We start from the raw sequence: 18,452 nt of genomic DNA, 5'->3' as shown, positions 1-18,452 counted from the left end.
AGATGAACAAAATATGAAAGTGATCTGAAATATCGAAGTGTCATAATGAAGTAAAACTAAAGACAAACTTTTCATGATCTTATCTCCCTGATAGGTGCCAAAATAAAGAGATAATCAGTGTTACAATTTACCTGTCAGTGGTGAGAATATTATCTCTATTTGGTGAAGAGCTGGAGTGGTTATGAAGCACTGCTGTTATTGTTTTCCTAATGTGGCAACTGAGATGGCAACTTGTTTAAAACAAAGAAAACGTATCCAGGAAAAAATTATGGTTTTAATATCTTGAGTACCAGCGTCTTCATATTGTACCAGCTTTAAGTGGAATAAAAAGTTGGTGGTATTATATTTCTAGGAACAGTACTGATACAAATGTGATTTTTACCACATGCAGACACATGTCAGGATCTACCAGGGCGGCACTTGAGTCCCTGTTGCATTTGACTGTGAACACTTTGATAGTTCTACAGGAGAGCACACGGAAATGGGAATCAAAGTATTGTAAGTTGTTTAAGTCACTGACAGGCTTGCTTTCTAAATCATTTTCTGATGTCTTTTATGAGCCACCCAGGAACATGTTGTCAGAGACCTGAGCCAATTCCACTATTCACCTCATTAATTAGGGATATTCTTCCATCAAAATGTGCCTCTCTTCCCTCTGTACTTCTATACCTCCACTCTGAATGTCTGTCATGCTCTCACAGGGTGTTTTAATCTGGGCTCCATCATCAGGATCAACTAAGTGCACCTGCAGTGACACTCAGTATGATGGTCTTATCTTGCCACTGTCAGACTCCGAGGGAATATTCACCGACTGGCTAAAAAAATGTGGTCTAATTGAAGCAGACACCATGCAGCCCCGGAGGTGTTAAGACATGCCACAGTGACATTTTTTTATTCATTATGGTTACATGCGGCTTCATTATATTTGCCACCCATTTCAACTTGCAAAAACGTGGAAGCATTCTAAGTAATCATAAAGAACAAGTACAATAAAATGCAGTTGACTGTTGTCTTGCATTTCACTTATTAAAACTGAACCTGTGCTCTAAGCAGACAGCAACAAAGTTTGCTACAGCAGGGCACCTAAGACAGTCGACTTGATTCATCCACTTGCTGCAAATGCATAGTTGCTCCTGCTTATTTAAAATTAAGTATTTTGTATATTCTGGATGGAAATTTAACCACAGTTTAACGCATTATGCGTTAAAATCAGTCAGTCACTTCTATGCAGCTAATTCAGTTGAAAATAGTATAAATAATAAAACCGCTGTAATTGAGTTAGCTACCTTTAACATGGAGGTGGAAAAGAGTTCACATTTTCAGGAAGTACATTCTGAGGCAGGCCTAGTCATTTTTGATTTTGATTTATGAGATTAAATTTTTACCTGTTGCTGAACAACAAGACGGGTATCTCCAGGAGACAGACTGTATGTATTCAAAACACCAAATTATTTAGTTGAGATTAGGGGTTTCTTAGATAAAAGAGGCTGCACTAAGCAGCTGTACAACAGCTGAAGAATCTATACCAGCTTTGCTTTATTTTAGTGAAGCTAACCTTAGAAAATCAAACCCTCAACATAAATTAGCTGTACCAAATCTGAAAATTACCACAAATAACCTGACAGAGAAGCATATGTTCCTCCCAATCAACATTTGGATTAACACTGTTCCTTAGTAGCCAGAAAGAGACAGATGAAAGATGTAATCTGACAAATATTTTCTCTATTTTATTCAGGTTTTTTTTTTTTTTTGTCACATTCTATTTGCACTAAGAATGTGACAACAAAAATATTTTGATTATTTAGTGAAACATAGCTGTTTAAAACAACAACAGAGAGGATGGAATGTGAACAGCTTAATTGTGAGCATCTTATTCTTTTCCAGCTGTTTTGGGTTAAATAAAACAAACAATGAAACAGCTGTTCCAGAAGTTACAGATTTATGGATTTTAGCTGGTAGGAACAACACAGCTTGCCTGCTAAACGTCATATAGCTCAACTGTAGCTCAAGGAATATGTTGAAAAGGTTGGCAATAACTTTCAAATACTAATACATTGAAAACATGAACTAATTCATCGTCTATTTACATTTAATTAAATAATAATTAATTTACACACACACACACACACACCCACGCGCACACGCACACACATTACGAGGATTAGTAATTAAGAATAGCTATGCTTTCTGTATCTTTCTAACCAAAACCGTTTCTTCATGTTTTTCTGTGACACCCTTACAATGTGTATAAGCATCTGATTTGATTTGATTCAAGCTGGCCAAGTTTTAAGTACAAGGTGAGACTTTTATCTAATCTTGTTAATTCCCACATGAAAGGCTTTGCATAGTGATTTTGTGTTTCCGGATGATGTTGACTAATTGTATCTCTATAAAATTCTGTAGATGTGCCCATTCGAAAGAACAGCACTGCATGATCTCATGTCCTCACATTTCCTATCTTCCAGAGATGTAGACTGAATGTTATGACATCTATGCCAATTTTCAGCACAGCAGGATTTATGCATATCCACATGTACTGCGATGTGGAGGCTGCCTTCCACATATACTGAAGTCATGAAATGAAATCTCTCCTATTTGCTCTTGTTCATCAGAGAACCCCTCGACCTTTCTTAAAAGTTCATAGTTCTGAAAGAAGACTTGCCCTAGTGGCCTACATTACCTGCTCCATAAATGAGTAATGTTGGCACAAGTTTTATCTCTTGAACCTTTAAGCCAATGTGCATAGATGCACAACTGCAACATATATTGACCACAAGTCAAACAGTCGCAGATCCAGAGGTGAACAAGTTGTACTGTGTCTCTCTCATCTAAATACAATAAGCAGAGACTAAGAACACCACATGCCCCTAGTGGATAATGTAACAAAGTTAATATGTGCAGGTTTATATTCCCTGGAGTGGAATAATAGGATTTATTTCTTCAGGGAAGAATTGTGTTCCAATAGGGCATCAGTATTATGTTGGAGCCTGATAGAAAGTTAGGGGAAAAACAAAAGGAATATTGAGAGGAGATGAGGGATACAGGACTTTCTTGGTAATGAGGGGTTAAAGCCTGGTGATAAATCAAGTAGACAGAGATACAATTGAAATCCTGCAAAGAAATTCAATCCCACAATATCATTGAAAATATTATGAAATGAATCTTAATCTTATGCTCCAGTGCCCAGTGAAGACCTGTGCAGGAGGAGGTGTAATATTAACGGCAATGTTCCTTTTGCTTCTTTATTCATTTCTATGTATAGATCTGAAATGAGCTGTTTGTTTCTTAACCTGGAGAATAAAGTAATGAAGTTTTTTACAATTCTACATGACTACAAGGATAAAAAAACAATGTCAAATGAACAATTAGTGCAAGGTAAATATGCTAAAAACTAGATGTCTTAACAGGAAAACACGTCGCCAAATTTTAACAAAGTGATATAATTTGTTAAAATACTTTTGAAATATTATGTGGGATGAGACACTGTTTTGGCTGCCATAGCTCCATGTTTGTTTGTGTAATGGGAATGGGTTTGATTGGGGTCATACACGGGCATTAAAGCGGAATCACTAATCAAAATATTCTACAAAATTCCAAGCAAGATAAGTTTTTGAAGCAAGATAAATCTGTTGTCAGTCATATTAACAACAAATACGATCAAAGCAGGGAGAAAATATGCAAGCGTTAGTGCAGTACTTTGACTTCAGAAGAAAATATTGTCAGCAGAAGCAATATGTGAGTTTATTGAAGCCTTTACACGTTGTCAAAATTATAAAAAAAAATAATAATACAATGTGCATTTTGATTATTATGACCTAGTCAGCTTGTGCTGGTGTAACATATTTTGGTCTCATGTAAAACTCTTTTCTTGCTGTTAGGTGAAACAGATACAGTGTAGCATGACTGTCTATCTGCTAGACAGTCAAGCTAGGTAAGTGAGGCACAATTGCCATAAAAATGTGGAGCATGTAGTACTAATGAAATGTAGTTTATATTTGCTCTAAAACAAAGGTCTTTATTGCTTGGAATTGTATTTTGATGTAGAGTTTTTGAAGGCAAACACTAGAAACTGATCATTTCTTATTATCTGTTAACTGTTGTTTACAATCTCAAACATTTTAGATAATCTATGCTTATTTAATGATATTAAAAAATGAACATTGCTAAAAATCAAGAGTTTTTCAAATAAACTACCAACTGTTCATATCATTTACTTTGAGTTAGAGTAAAGGAATAATGCACCACATAGATATAATGCATGCAGCTAATGCATTCAAATATGCTTCACTACAGTAGCTCAGACCTACAAACGAGTTATTCTTTGGATTTCCATATGTGAGAAATTTACACTGAACCAGTGACACAAGATGCCTCCTCTGTATTCAGATGGAAGCATCTACAATACTTTTACTGTTAATGGGAGCATATCAGAAAATGGAACTTGATTGCATCTGATTGCTGGCTTAATTGTTAGAGTTCTTTGTAACTGTGATGAAATAGTTAAATGAAAATTCATCTAATCAAAAACGATCTCCTAATTCACTTTAATCTTAGGAATTTGATGGGATACAGAGCCGGAAGCGAGTGAATGGGTGGTTGACACAAGCATTTGTTTGAATCTAATTAGCTGTGTAATGTGAGAAACTGTACTGTTGATGAACTAGGCCAAGTATGAGTCTGAGGACTGGAAGGCAGCTCTCATGGAGTCAGTACAATAAATAACAGAATAAGACGTATTTACATCTGACAGATAATATTGGCTAATTTCTTGTTTGTTGCATCAAGTGCTATGCATTTCAGTTATATAGCAAAATAAAAGACATACGTAAGGTTTTCACCTTCTGCTTATAGTGTAATAATTAAAACATTTTTTTTTTCAAAATCGTTAATCCCTCCTCTCCCTTTTTCTGCCAATGACACTTATCTCATTTTATTTTTCGTACAAAAATGTCAAAATAACATAATCTGAGTGTTGTGTTGACACAGATAAACACAAGACATTTGTACTGTCAGCTTGTCAGGTGAACTGCAACACAAACAACACTGAGGCTCTAAAGAGGGTTTAGGGGGATTTTTTGCACCTTAGGCAGCTTTGGAAAGTTTTCTTAAAAATATTTGTTCATATTTAAGGAAGATGAGTAAGAAAAGCAAGAAAAAAATGTATCCAAATAGATATTCATTGTCTGCACAGTGGAGCAGTTGGTAGAGCTGTTGCCTTGCAGCAAGAAGGTTCTGGGTTCGATTCCCGGTCTTTCTGCATGGAGTTTGCATGTTCTCCCTGTGCATGCGTGGGTTTTCTCCAGGTACTCCGGTTTCCTCCCACAGTCCAAAAACATGACTGTCAGGTTAATTGGCCTCTCCAAATTAGTTTGTGTATGTATTAGTTTGCTTATTAAATATACAAAAACAAATCATAGTTCAAACAAGACATTACTTGATAAAATTCTATATATCTATATTGTAGACACAGAATTACCTGTTTATGATGAGATTCTGACAATACAGCAAATATTTGAGCAGCTTTGCTCTTCCTGCTTTTGTGTGTAATTACATAATCCATAAAGACATAAAGCCATATTTAACTTATAGACTACCAGCATCAATCATAATCACTTTATTTTATTCCAGAAAGAGGAACTACCATCCCACTATTCTACTTATTGCTATTATATTCAAGTATCATCTTGATCATATTAGATCAAGGAAACCCTGCAGCCAGGCAGACATTTATTTCTATTTGATCATTTAATGTAGACAGATATTTGTATTGTTGTCATTAAATGTACTATAAGAGTAGGAAGGAAGCAAACTATCCATTCTAGGGTTTAACAGTGTAAATTGTTTGGTCTTTACGATGTGCTAAAACCATTTTTAATCAAAGTACACAAAACCACACACCACAGATGTCATGCTGTTTATTAGGAAAATATGCAAAATTAAGGGGAATAAGCAAATTCCAAAAATCCTAGATTCAAACTAAATTTGTAAAAGTATAGAATTTAAAGGAAGTGCACTTTCTTTTTACTATCACAATATAAAAGTTAAATAAATAAATGTACCATTATTTTGAAAATAAATAATATAACTGCATGGTAGTTGTGTGTGTGCGTATAAATAAACAAAACATAATTACAGAAACGGAAAGAAGTGTACAAATTTATTTTTCCTATCAAATTTCTTTATAATTTCTTGATTAGCATAGCAAACTCATAATGTGTTTGATGAAATAACTCATGTCTGTTTTTGTCAAGAAATAAATTTTGTTTAAACAGAAATAAATACATAAAATTAAAGATCTCCAAATGCTCCATGCAGGAAACAGAATTATGACTCTGTAAGTTTCTTCTCTGCGTCTCCTTTCAGACATGCTAACCTCACTTGTCAGTACACTCCGTTGCAGACAATTCTCCTGTGAAATCAAATCACACCCGGCCTGGTAGATAACATGGCTCAGGCATGCACAAGTCAGTATTAATCTATAATACCACTGCTGCTTCACTGCTTCAAGTCTGAAAATAAGAAACATGTCATTACTTGTTAAACCTACTTATCAGAATCTTTGCTATGTAAGCCCCCCGAGATCAAAACAACCTCACTGAGGATATCATACTGGCTAACTCGATGTCCTCTTCCTAACGCAATCATTGCAATACAGCATTTTAGGAAAAAATTACATTTGAAGAGCTTGTTAAAACTTTTCTTTTGTATATAAATATTGTTGATTTTGGCCACACATTTTCCAAATATTCCATTTTAAATAAACATTAGATAACATTTAGCTTTGCAGAGGTTTTGCCTTTCCGAACATAACACAATTGGTGGTCTGTTTCTAAAATATAACCCTCTATACTTGCAAAAATAATTAACACACTGAAGTTGACAGGAAATCTTTAAACAACTATTTTATCTTAATTTGCTTCTTAAGGTTTGTCTCATATAAGTACCACTTTGTCATTGCTAAACTCTTTTGCTAAATTCTCCATTGGTCTGCTTTAGATTTGTCTCCATTTGCAGATCCTGAATGGTCCACCTCCATTTTTGTAACCAAGCCACAACAAGTCATATACTGCACAAAAGCGATTTGATTGACATCAGACTGAATTTGTGGATTTTCCGTGAATTACATCACTAAATGAGTGAACAACAACATCTCGACCACTGTCGTGGACTGTTTGATACGGTGTCTGCTATCCACAGAGCTGCTCAGTGTGGAGTAGCGCAATTATGAGCAGCATCAGGAGCACATGCATCTTTAAGTGGAGTAACTGTGATTTCACAGCCCTGAAAGCACCACGTCTCCCGTCTCTCTTTCTTTTTTTTTTTTGCACTTTGCACTGGCTGGTGGGAGAAACCAAAACTACATAACATTAGTTTGGTGTGAAAATGTTTTTTATGACACAACACAGATGGATTTGAATGTATTGCAAACTAATCGGCAAATCTTAATTGTTGTCATTATGTGTGGGCCAGCAGTGAATTTCTATAAGACAAAATTAATCATACAGGTGTTTTTGAGTCGCCCGTAATAACAATCTCATTGCCCACAACATTATTTTAGACTTCAGTATGAATATTTTATATTTTTTGCCGTTTGTCTTTAAGACGAAATTAAATATCTCGGTTGATCTGAATTAATCTAAACCACAACCTTGAGGTTCTCCATTTCAGCATTCTGCTGCAAACATCATTGGAGCTTCAACCAGATTTCCTGTACACTCAAACCTCCGCCATCTTCTTACATATATTCACTCTCGCAATAATGACGAACACACACTACTAGAGAGACACACAACTTGGGTCGAACCTAACCAAACATTAACTTGTGTGAGTTTTGTCAATGGCTAAGGGGCTTAAGTGTTTGGTAATGCCACACTTAACTACATTATCCTCCACTGTTAGGTTAAATGCCCCATATAAACTGCTTTTATTCTGCTTTGCAGAAAGAGTCTGAAGAGCTCAGGGCCTGCTAAGCTTTAACCTGAAACAAAATATTCTTCTTTGGACATACTAAATTTGAGCACACCATCAATGAAACAAGCATACTGTGAATGAGTGCTAATCTTTAGCCTATATTGTAATCAACAGAAAAATGTCAGCTAATGGTTTTATTGAATATTACAAAAGGTCTTAATTGGTAATAAGTGCACTTGAGTATCTGTCATCGTATTCACCATCTTTTTGTTGTTTTAAAAAAAAAAAGTTATTATTTTGACGGGATATCTTATATGTACTAAGCAGCTTGGATCACCACATCACTGAAGTGATCATGAAAGACATGGCTGCTCTACTATCTCCTCCAAGGAGCTTGTTGCTTTTGTGATGACGTTGCAATCAGTCTCAAGGGAGAGTGGCTCAGGCGTCCCACACAGTGAATTAGTCACTACTTAACCCTGACAGTTTCTTCTAGCCTCCTGCTTCTCTACTAATTACCATCTCTTCCTTGCCAGTAATTAAGTCATCCCACAACAAGGGCTTTTTATCGCCACATTGGAAATGGTAGAGGAAAGTGGCATGAAATGTTACCCTGGATAACTTCTTGTTGACGCTCCGTAACCTGCACAGCTGGGAAATACAGATCTATACACAGGTCTGTCCTGTTCAGCTGCGTTACTCTTAAGTGTTTGAAAGATGTAAATTGAATCAATTACCGTATTTTCCGCACTATAAGGCGCGGAAAATACGCGCCTTATAGTGCGTATTTTCGCACTATAAGGCGAAAATACGCCTTATAGTGCGTATTTTCTATGCGTATGGCCTATTTTAAAAACATTTTTAAAATAGGCCATTCAATGAATGGCCTATTCATTGGCCATTCAATGGCCAATGAATAGGCCATTGAATGGCCTATTCATTGAAATAGGCCATTCAATGAATGGCCTATTTTAAAAATGTTTTCATATATAAGGCGCACCGCATTATAAGGCGCATAGAATAGACGCTACAGTAGAGGTTGGAGTTACGTTATGCATCCACTAGATGGAGGTGCACTCAAGGGAATGTCAACAAAACAGTCCGACTCCGGTTGGCAAGGAGAGCCTTCCGCGACTGGGCCAGACGATGATCACCCTTCTCTGTTCGCGCACAGCATGTTCGTGGAGAACGTGGTGCTAAATGACCTGCAGACGACCTGATTCTAGACGGTCGGTAGGTAGATAGGTCAGTCAAACTTTATTAATAGATTACAAACCAGTGTATATTGGTCTATATATCAGGCGCACCGGATTATAAGGCGCACTGTCGGCTTTTGAGGAAATTGAAGGTTTTTAGGTGCACCTTATAGTGCGGAAAATATAGTAAATGGAAATCAAAAGAAATGTAGTTCAAATACTAAGTTCTTTTTAGTAGTTGCCAATTTTACAAACAATAGTTGCCATTTCAAAGGCAGGAAACATCTTAGGGTTGCTGAACTTTAACTCATAAGTTGAAATGAGTGTCTAAAGACCAGTTTGGAAGTTGTTCCCGCTGTGAGACATTGAGTTTTTATTTATGACTTAAAATATTTTAATAAACGACTAAAAAGGGGGGTTACATTTTTTAAAGTTTGGTGCAAGGTATGCATATGTTTTTCTTTTGGCTTATTCATTTAAATTCGAAATAAATTCACCAAATGAGCAGAGGAAAATAACTACATGGAGAATAAAGATTCCTCAATGGGATTAAATTTTCTTCCAGTAGCCACTAAGCAATTGCCAAGAAATAACAAATGAAAACCCTAAGATTTAGCAACAGCTATGGAAATATAAACACATAGCCTTTTTTGTGAAAGAGCAATGCAGTGAGGTTATTCCTGTTTGTGTATTTGTGAGTCATTTAAACCACCATAGTATTCTGTGTTCTGCATGACCTTGAGTTTGACCTCACCACTGGCTTACCTGTCAGCATCAGCAATCTTTGTTTTTATTCCAAACTCATTGGACCCTCTAACCTCTTGTCACTAAAACTTAGATACATTTTCTTCATTATAGACTTTAAGCACAGTCCTGCCTCGCTGCCTGATGGCATACCGGACCCCTCAGTGTGTCTGTCCTCCTTTTTCAGTCTGTTTCATCCTTCCTGAAATCCCGACTGCATTGCTCCTTTCCTTCCTTTTGGCTGGAGCCTCCTGAATTAAACATTCCCCCGGTCGTTCCTTAGCAATTCTGCCAACTATATCAAATCATCCTCCCCGCTCTCTATCATTACAAATGCCTCATCCCAACTAAAGCAAGACCCCGAGTCTGCAGACTATGAGAAATTTTACATCTTGGTCTTGATTATTTTTGTGTTCACATTATTTTGTTATGTTCTGGGTCATAAGCTATAAGGCTGCAATGAAAGACACATCTGGGCATAACACAAGAGGTAAATGTATGCAAGGATTTTCAAATAAAACAAAAGCAGATATTGTGAAAGGAGCCAGAAATACTCTCAAAATCAGAGTTACCTCTAACATGTTATACGATTAAGACTAAAATTTAAGCATTTATTTTACAAAATTGATGGCAAACTCTTGCATCATAAAATCCTTCAGCAGAAAACAAGAATTTACTGCCATATAGCTTATTTTTGTATTGTACAATTTGAGCAGAACTTTGACCAACTATCATTCCTTTCCGAGTCTTAAGAAAACAACTTTTAGCTGACTTAGAAAATTGACTTGTGTCTTCATAGTCATAGTTTCTTACTAATCTTGATTTTTTTGTTTGTTTGAAAATGACACAACTGTTTAAATTATGTAACAATTATATCAACCCACAGATCCAAGACCATCTTTTCCACCAATTCTTCCTTGGTGAAGGTACCAGACCCAGTTTCAGAGGATTTGCATATTAGCTCATACTTTGCAGAAATCTACAAAGCTAATATTTCTCTGAAATCAATCTGTTCAAGAGCAGTAATAGTTCAAACTATTCATCAAGTAAAAGTGAAAAGTAAAACTGTCCTCAAAGTTACTGAAATATGACCAATCTCAGAGATAATAAAATTACAACCTTCAACACTAATACTGGTTAATGACTAGTTATTGATTAATAACTAGTCATTTTTTTAGCTAAATTATCTGCATTTGACAGCATAACTTACTAGGCTTGTTTGTAAAAAAAAAAAAACTGCAAAAATCAGCTCAGAAAAACATATGACATTTTGGCAACAGATTAAATAATTGTAATGACTAAAAATAGTGTGGGGAACAGAGGAAACATCAGATGACTTTGTGGCCAGGCAACCGCCTTGGACACCCCCCATGCCTGCCCATGCCACCGGGGTTGTACTGTACCCAGTGATATGGGCGGTTGCAACATCACTTTTTGAGTGAAGTATACAATTTTTGAGGGATTCCTTTGCTGGTGTTACATAAGAGTGGAATTATTTCTTTATTAATTTGTTGCTTTTTCAATACAGAGGCGTTCACTTTATCATAGTTCATTGTATCCCCTGGATTCATGGCAACAGGATCACTTTTGGCCTTTCCAGAAAACAATGGAATCAACTGGCCACTATTGTAGCCAATTGTAGACATTAGCCAGGTGCTCAGCCAGTGGGAATTAAATGGTTAATGTCATCAGTCCCTTCCAGTTTTTGCAGCAGGGAAGGCACTGCAACAAACTGGCCAATATTCTGCTTGTATTGGAGGTTGAATAGACCTGGCAGATTCCAGATCCAGCTTGAGTAACTTGATGATTCAGCATCAGTCTGCATTTTTATTTTTATTGTAGCTTCCTTTTCATGTTTTTTTTGTGTAGTTTTTTTCTTTTCTTTTTTTTCTGTCCATTTGTAGATGCACAAAACTCTCAAACAGCCTTGGCAAAGGGACAAAACTCAACTCAACAGATGAGCTATGGGTGCTTCCATTATCAAAACCCTTTGCAACAGCACCTTCAGGAGTTTGGTATGAGGTGTTTGTGCTGGTATTTTGACTTTGGTTTTTGCCTAATAGCCTAACATATCTTAGCTCTCTCTTATATTGTTAAATGCTTGTATTGATCCTGAAATTCTACAGTGTGTGTTGGTTTGATTTCTTGTATCTAGCCCAAAAGTACCTTAACATGACACCTGACCCATTTGAAGATAAAACATAAAAGTTGAAGACATGAAACTATATAAATGAACACAGAGTAAGAAAAAAAAAACAAAAAAAAAAACATTATAGAAACACACAGGAAAGACATAGGCAGTCTCATGTAATCAATCTTAAACATGTACTGAAATGGCACCAGAAGTTTTCAATCACTGATGAGAGCTGAAGGCAACCAAGAGATGAATTGAGATATGGTGCCCAAATTCTAATCAGCACATCCCTTAAAGGGATATTGAAAGTGGGTCAAACAATTCTGGGGAAAGCATTTCATAAGAACTTTTTGCTTTGGTTGTTTTCTATTCATTCTAATTAAAAAAAAAATAGGTGATGTTTAGGTTAGATAAAAGCTGTATTGATCCCTTGAAGAGGTTCCCACTGGGAAATTAAGATTCTAGCAGAAACTCTATAATAAAATACATACACATAGTATGCCTGTATACATAAATTAAGACATGCATGGACACATAAATAGACAAAAAAATGGCAGGCTTTTTCAAAATAATGTAATTTTCCAACTTTTTAACAAACGTATTGCTGTCAAAAAGCAATAAATGCATTTTTACTAGTCTACCTCACACACAAGCACACACACGAAAATATTTAACATTTGCTGCTATGTCTGCCAAAGTAAATCTTGATAATGCTTCTGAGCTTCAAAAACTATTTTTAGAACAATATTTTGGCTGTGTTATCAACAAATGTAACATTAATGACACTTTCTGCAGAGAAGCATTTCTTGCATAAGTGAGAAACCTAAACGTACACGAGAGGGAAAGAAAACAGAACTTAAGTTTGAACATTTCTGCTTTCGTGTAAAATCAAAAACCAGCTCTCCTGGATAAAAGCTTTTTGAGAACTATTAAAATTGCACCAATAATGTTGATGTGTTTCTCCTAAAGCAGTCTTCTTGGTGTCATTTGGTAATAGAATGTGCAAGCAATTTCAAAAAGCTTTGAGCCGGTAATATAGTATAATGATAACTAGCACCATTCCGTGACTTTGCAATTATCTGAAACAGAACAGCTCAATTTCTTTCTTTTTTAATGAGCTTCTTTCTGCTTCTTGGCTCACACATTAACCTTTCATACTTGTATTTTTTATTTATTTTTTTATTCTGAGTCCAAAAGATGGAACCCTTCTGAACTATTTCCCTGAGCATATTGGTTTAGTTTCAAGCTTGTGTTCAAAACCTTTCTGAGGTTTTGATGAGCCCTGGTTCAATGATCAATGTGTTCTCTTTCTCCATTCATTCACATCTGCATTGCTTTTCAAAGTGAGATCAATCAGAGCTACGCATTTTCATAAATATTTTTTATTCTAAATAACAACCCTCATCTTGCTTTTTTGATTACAGTGAAATGCTGATTTGGGGCCTTTAAAATGCATTAATGGCGACTAGATTTGCATTTATATTGGATTTTTTGCTCAGGCAGACAAGAACCTGAGATAGAGTTTTGCAAACAAAGACCAAACAGAAAGCACGCATCATCTGAAACACATTCGACCCCATAATAGAGTACAAGCAAAAGAACGAGAGATGCTAGTGTGAGCAATACAGGCCACCAAATTTTTTACTCTGAGAAAAACACACACCTTATTCAGGTCAAGTCTGACACAATGATAATATGCAGCTTGAGGTGAAAGTAGCTGTATTGTGATTGATGAACACTATGATATAAAAAAAAGAATGTGACATGGAGATTGAAATCAAATGGAATAGAGTAGTTACAATTACTTCCATAAAAATAATAATAAAAAAAGTTCTTTAAGAAAGAAATTTAGAGAGAAGAAAAGTGGTGCTTTGGAGTCTCCCTTTCCCCTCCCAGAAGTGAGAGTGACATTTTCAGACTTCTACACAAAATGCTGGAACCTTTTAATTCAGCCTTTATCCGTTAAACAGGCACATTGCCAATGTTATTAAAGATGGGGCAGATTTGTTTGCTGCTGATCAAGTTGGCATTGTCCATACGTCGTACCTCGGGGGTAATCTTTCTTGATAAGTGAGACCCAAAAGGGATGGATTCTTTGTCTCTATGCGAATCTGATTCAACCACTTGCCACCACTAAATCACTGAGGCAGTGAAAGCCCCTAGGGAAATTTACAAAGCGATTCAGTCCTCATTGGTTGTTAGACGAGAGCATGGCGGCACAATCATGCACCAGGGAGGACTGAGGGTATGTATGATTTCATTCCAACTAAACTCCACACCAGCTGATGTCACAGATTTCTTACCCTTCAGTGCACTCTCACCCTTCAACACATCTTGAGCCCTTCAAAGGTTCAGGATGTGTTAAACTTTCAATTGAACTGGTGGCCTAGCTTTGAAGAAAAATCCTTCAAGGATTGCTTACTTGAAAATTAAACTCATTTTCATCTTAACACTGTTTTTCTTTGCTTTATCAGAAAACATTGACCGTCATGATTACCAAGAGTTTTCCTAGTGAGGGGCTACACAGTCAGAGAGAGAAGTTATTTAGTGCTACAATAGAAACAAAAAAAAAAGTTCTATCTTGCCTGTAAAGTGCATTTGATGAGTGCTTTGTAGACCAGATAGGGGAGATTAGACCAGAGATTCTTTAATCTGATTATGTAAGTAACGAATCGATTAGAGCAATCAGCAAATGTATGTGGAAGTGTCTCAAAATGCCAAACCTTTCAGTGCTTGGTGCACTGCTTGAACTGCAGTTTGTACCATAAGAACTAGTGTTGACATGGGTAAGACAAATTCTGTCGATGAGGGTGACTGGCACTTACAGCTAGATAACATCTCCATGGCAAGAAAAGCAAAATTAGATGATAGTCTTACAGGTGAAGTGGATTGTTTGCCTTATCATATCAGTTGGATCAGAAACCGAACTGGAAATTTGCAGTCTAATTCTATCTCCATAGTGTTAAACATTATGCAAATGCATTGTTTGCTATTTGTGCAACAGCATCAAGACACAAAGTCCAGTATAGACCAGGCAAGTTACAAAGAAATATGGAGGAAAAAGAAGTTCAAAAGAAGGTGTAGAAAGAACTGTCGCACCTTAAGGAAATTGATATTCTCACTGTTTCATTTCTATGTAGTTCTGAGGTACCAGTCTAAAGCGGGATTAAGAAAACATTGTTCTGAGAAGGAGATGTTTTAGTCTTTTAGTTTTATACCTCTGATTGATTTAAGCTGAATCAGAATCTGTTTAAGACTCAGAGCTGCATATTGGCACACTTGTTAGCACTGCTGCTTTGCAGCAAGAACGTCCTCTGTGTCATGCCCAACAAGGTTAGGCAAATGTGTCTTTCTCAGTTGCTCTTAGGTGTGTGTGTGTGTGTGTGCGTGTGTGTGTGCGTGCGTGTGTGCGTGTACAAATTGTGTAGGTGAGTATGCGTGCATGCATGGCTGTCTTCTCTGTGTGTCTGTGTTGCCCACTGATTTGAATATTACTGAAAAGTTTATTTATTTCAGTAATTTAATTTACTAAGTGACACACACTATATAGATTCATTTCACAATTACTGATGTTTTCAAGCCTTTGTTGCTGTTTACTGTGTTGTATTTTTCCTTATAGTTGACAAAAAGATGTCTTTTAATTTTATAATATATCAAACTAACAAAAATATTTTTTTAATTACAGAAATGTGGGCTTAGTAAAAAGTAAATATCAACTTAAAGGTACATTTAATAAGACTTTAACTCTGAATCTGATCCCATCTAAAGACAAATAACTTATTGAATATGAACAGAAATTAGAAGCGTTTTGCTCACAATGCTTTGTTCATGTTCTTTATTGACCATCCAAAAAAACATATGTTTGTAAAATAAAATGCATGCAAGTAATTTCTATTTTAGAAAAATATATTTCATGACTTATAAAATGCTATAAATTGAGCACTGAATTGTTTCACTTCAATTAATCCAAAAGCTGCTGTTGCTGTTTTTTTTTTGTCTTGTGTTTTGTGTCGATAAAACACTGAGGAAATGAATCAGATTAATATGGACCTTCAAGTCATGTCCTGTCTTAGGACTATGATTGTTTTTGTTGATATAACCCTGTTTTCCATGGTGCTTTTGCAATAAGATGAATGGTGTGTAATTCACAATGTGGTACTTTATAAGGACTGAATAACTTCTTACTTTTTAGAAGACAGATTATTTAGGACGTACACTTCACAAGTACCTCAAGTAGTCAAATAATCATTTGGTAAATAAATCAGAAAGTTTGTTGAAGTGTTAGATCAAAGGTTCAGAAAGTCATAATTAATGCAAACACAGCATTTCCATGGTAGGATGAGATAAAGTGTTATTAGGGAATTGAGGCAACGTTTTTTATTGACATTGTCAAAAATATGCAGCATAGCCTTGCCTAACTGGAGATCATATTGTATATAGCACAGAGAGAAATGTCCCCTATGGCAATGCTGGAGCATTATTCAGTTAAAGTCACATATTTTTAATTCTCATTGAAATGCAATGTAGGAATCTTTCTGAGAACTGTTCAGCAAGGTGTGCTGAGCAGTGGACACATGGTGCCATTGTATAATATAATCAGCTAGAGTCTGCTCAACAAGTTCACGTCTACATGCCAGGTGATTTTCTCCTATGTGGGTATGTCACTGCGACTTTTTGCTAAGTGTGTTTTAGTCACTTCGACACAATAAAATGTTTTCAACAGGTTCATCAAATGGCATCCGAGCTCCAACATATCCGTTAGTACTGCTTGTTCCAGAAGCCGGCAAGAAGTGGGACAGTAGTTAGGACATCAGCAGCATCAGTTTGCTACTGGTGACATAGATGTGACAGACAGAGAAATGAGGGCAATTGACTTTAACATTGTGGCCAAATGGGAAAGAAGGAGGCCACACCGTTAAGACAGATGATGCGTCCACCTCATGGCAACACAGAGGCACACAGGACAGACAACCAAGTGCAAACACACTTTGTGTGGCTAATTTACTTAGCAGGCATTTTTGATGATGGAAAGAGGTGAATGCAATCCAGAGTAGGTATTTTTTAAAATCTTTTTTTTTTTTTTTCCTTTTTCATGTGGACTGAACTCTGACCGCACAAGACTAACAATCTGTAAAAATTTCACTTAAACCTTCATCCCAATGGTGGGGTCTTTGTGTGTTCGTCTTGCAGACTGTAATTATGCAGTTACACCTTTTGCTCATTCACCAGAAATGGTGTCACAAATTTTCTGAGGAAAAAGACTAAAACTACTATTGTAGAAAAATACTTAACGCTAATAGCAACGCCACAGAAATGTTGACATTTTGCCTTTTCTTAGCAGACTTTTGAGTACTAAAAATGTGTTGTCTAAATAATAATAATTATTATAATTATGCTTTTTAATGTGGATAAAAATTGCAAGTTTAGTACTTCATGTAGCCTTGTAGATGTCATTAAATTATTTTTTTGCACCTTCTCTGTAAACTGCACTATAATTTTATTCCACATGCATTACATACTATCAGTTTTGTCGATTCATGTTAACGTATTACTCACAGGTACATTATTGGCACAGATATTGTGGTTTGTTATCTCTTAACACAAAAATGTACTCAAAGAACTGGTTGCTTTAGAAGAACTAGAGAGGTAATTATATTTTTGTATGTTTTGAATGCATAAAACTTTGTCTGACTGATGCATTAAAAGTCATTATGGATTAATTAAAATAACTGACCATTTATTTTTTTTATCATAATTTTGTATCTGTGTTTATCACTTTTTTAGTCACTTTTGCTCATTATTCTTACTAAACACCAGCTGTGTATGGTGGAATAAGATTTATCCAGGATAACAGTAACGGTACAGAGAGTGCGTCATTCTGCTCAAAAGATTCCACAGGACCAAAACAGACTGCATCTAAATATAAAAGTGTGTGTAATAGGTTAAAGCTATACACAGTTCAGCTTTTTGCAACTATATGCTCTTAAAATAGATAAACCATTAAAACAGACATTCTCCTAAAAAGCATGAGTGGCATCAGCACGCAGGCTAAAAGTGAACTCACCTATAAATTTTATATCTGGTTGTAAATCCTTGGCGGAATCTTTCCACAAAGGACAGATAGCTCCGAGAGTGGTGGAAAGGTCCACGGTCAGAGATGAGCCAGTCATATTGCTTGGTGACATGTTGTTCAGCAGCCAACAGGTCCTGGCGGGTAGACTGAACTGTTATATGGTCCCATATAAACAGGAAGCAGATGACCTCAATAAACCTCCAGTTCATGCTTTTTTTTAAGCCGCTCTCTGTTCATTCTCGCTCCATTATGTGGAGACCTGATGGGATAGAAAAGAAGGAAGGGAGAGAGGGGTTGGGGTGGGGATGCACAAAAAAAAAGAGCTGTTATATGACAAAGTCTATTTTAGCAGTACAAGAAGGTCCAAGAGTTAGGTTAATTGTCTCCTGCTGAA

The 18,452-nt window shown here is 36.1% G+C and overlaps 1 protein-coding gene and 1 long non-coding RNA gene across 2 annotated transcripts in view; one reads left to right on the top strand and one right to left on the bottom strand.

The window, feature by feature from the left end:
• The window catches only part of LOC103473837 (uncharacterized), a 61,847-nt gene that overhangs the window by 13,000 nt on the left and 30,395 nt on the right, over positions 1-18,452 (top strand). The gene's annotated exons all lie outside the window — the stretch shown is intronic.
• brinp1 (bone morphogenetic protein/retinoic acid inducible neural-specific 1) overlaps positions 1-18,452 on the bottom strand; it is a 123,039-nt gene that overhangs the window by 76,873 nt on the left and 27,714 nt on the right. The window contains exon 2 of the mRNA XM_008424389.3: positions 18,050-18,317. Within this exon, the coding sequence (XP_008422611.1) occupies positions 18,050-18,267 (218 nt within the window). The 5' untranslated portion in view covers positions 18,268-18,317. The remainder of the gene's footprint in view (positions 1-18,049; positions 18,318-18,452) is intronic.

Source organism: Poecilia reticulata, chromosome 12, assembly GCF_904066995.2.
Source record: "Poecilia reticulata chromosome 12, P_reticulata-male-v2, whole genome shotgun sequence".
NCBI lineage: Eukaryota > Metazoa > Chordata > Actinopteri > Cyprinodontiformes > Poeciliidae > Poecilia > Poecilia reticulata.
Note: the sequence above shows the minus strand (reverse complement) of the source record. Positions and strands in the feature narration are given on the sequence as shown.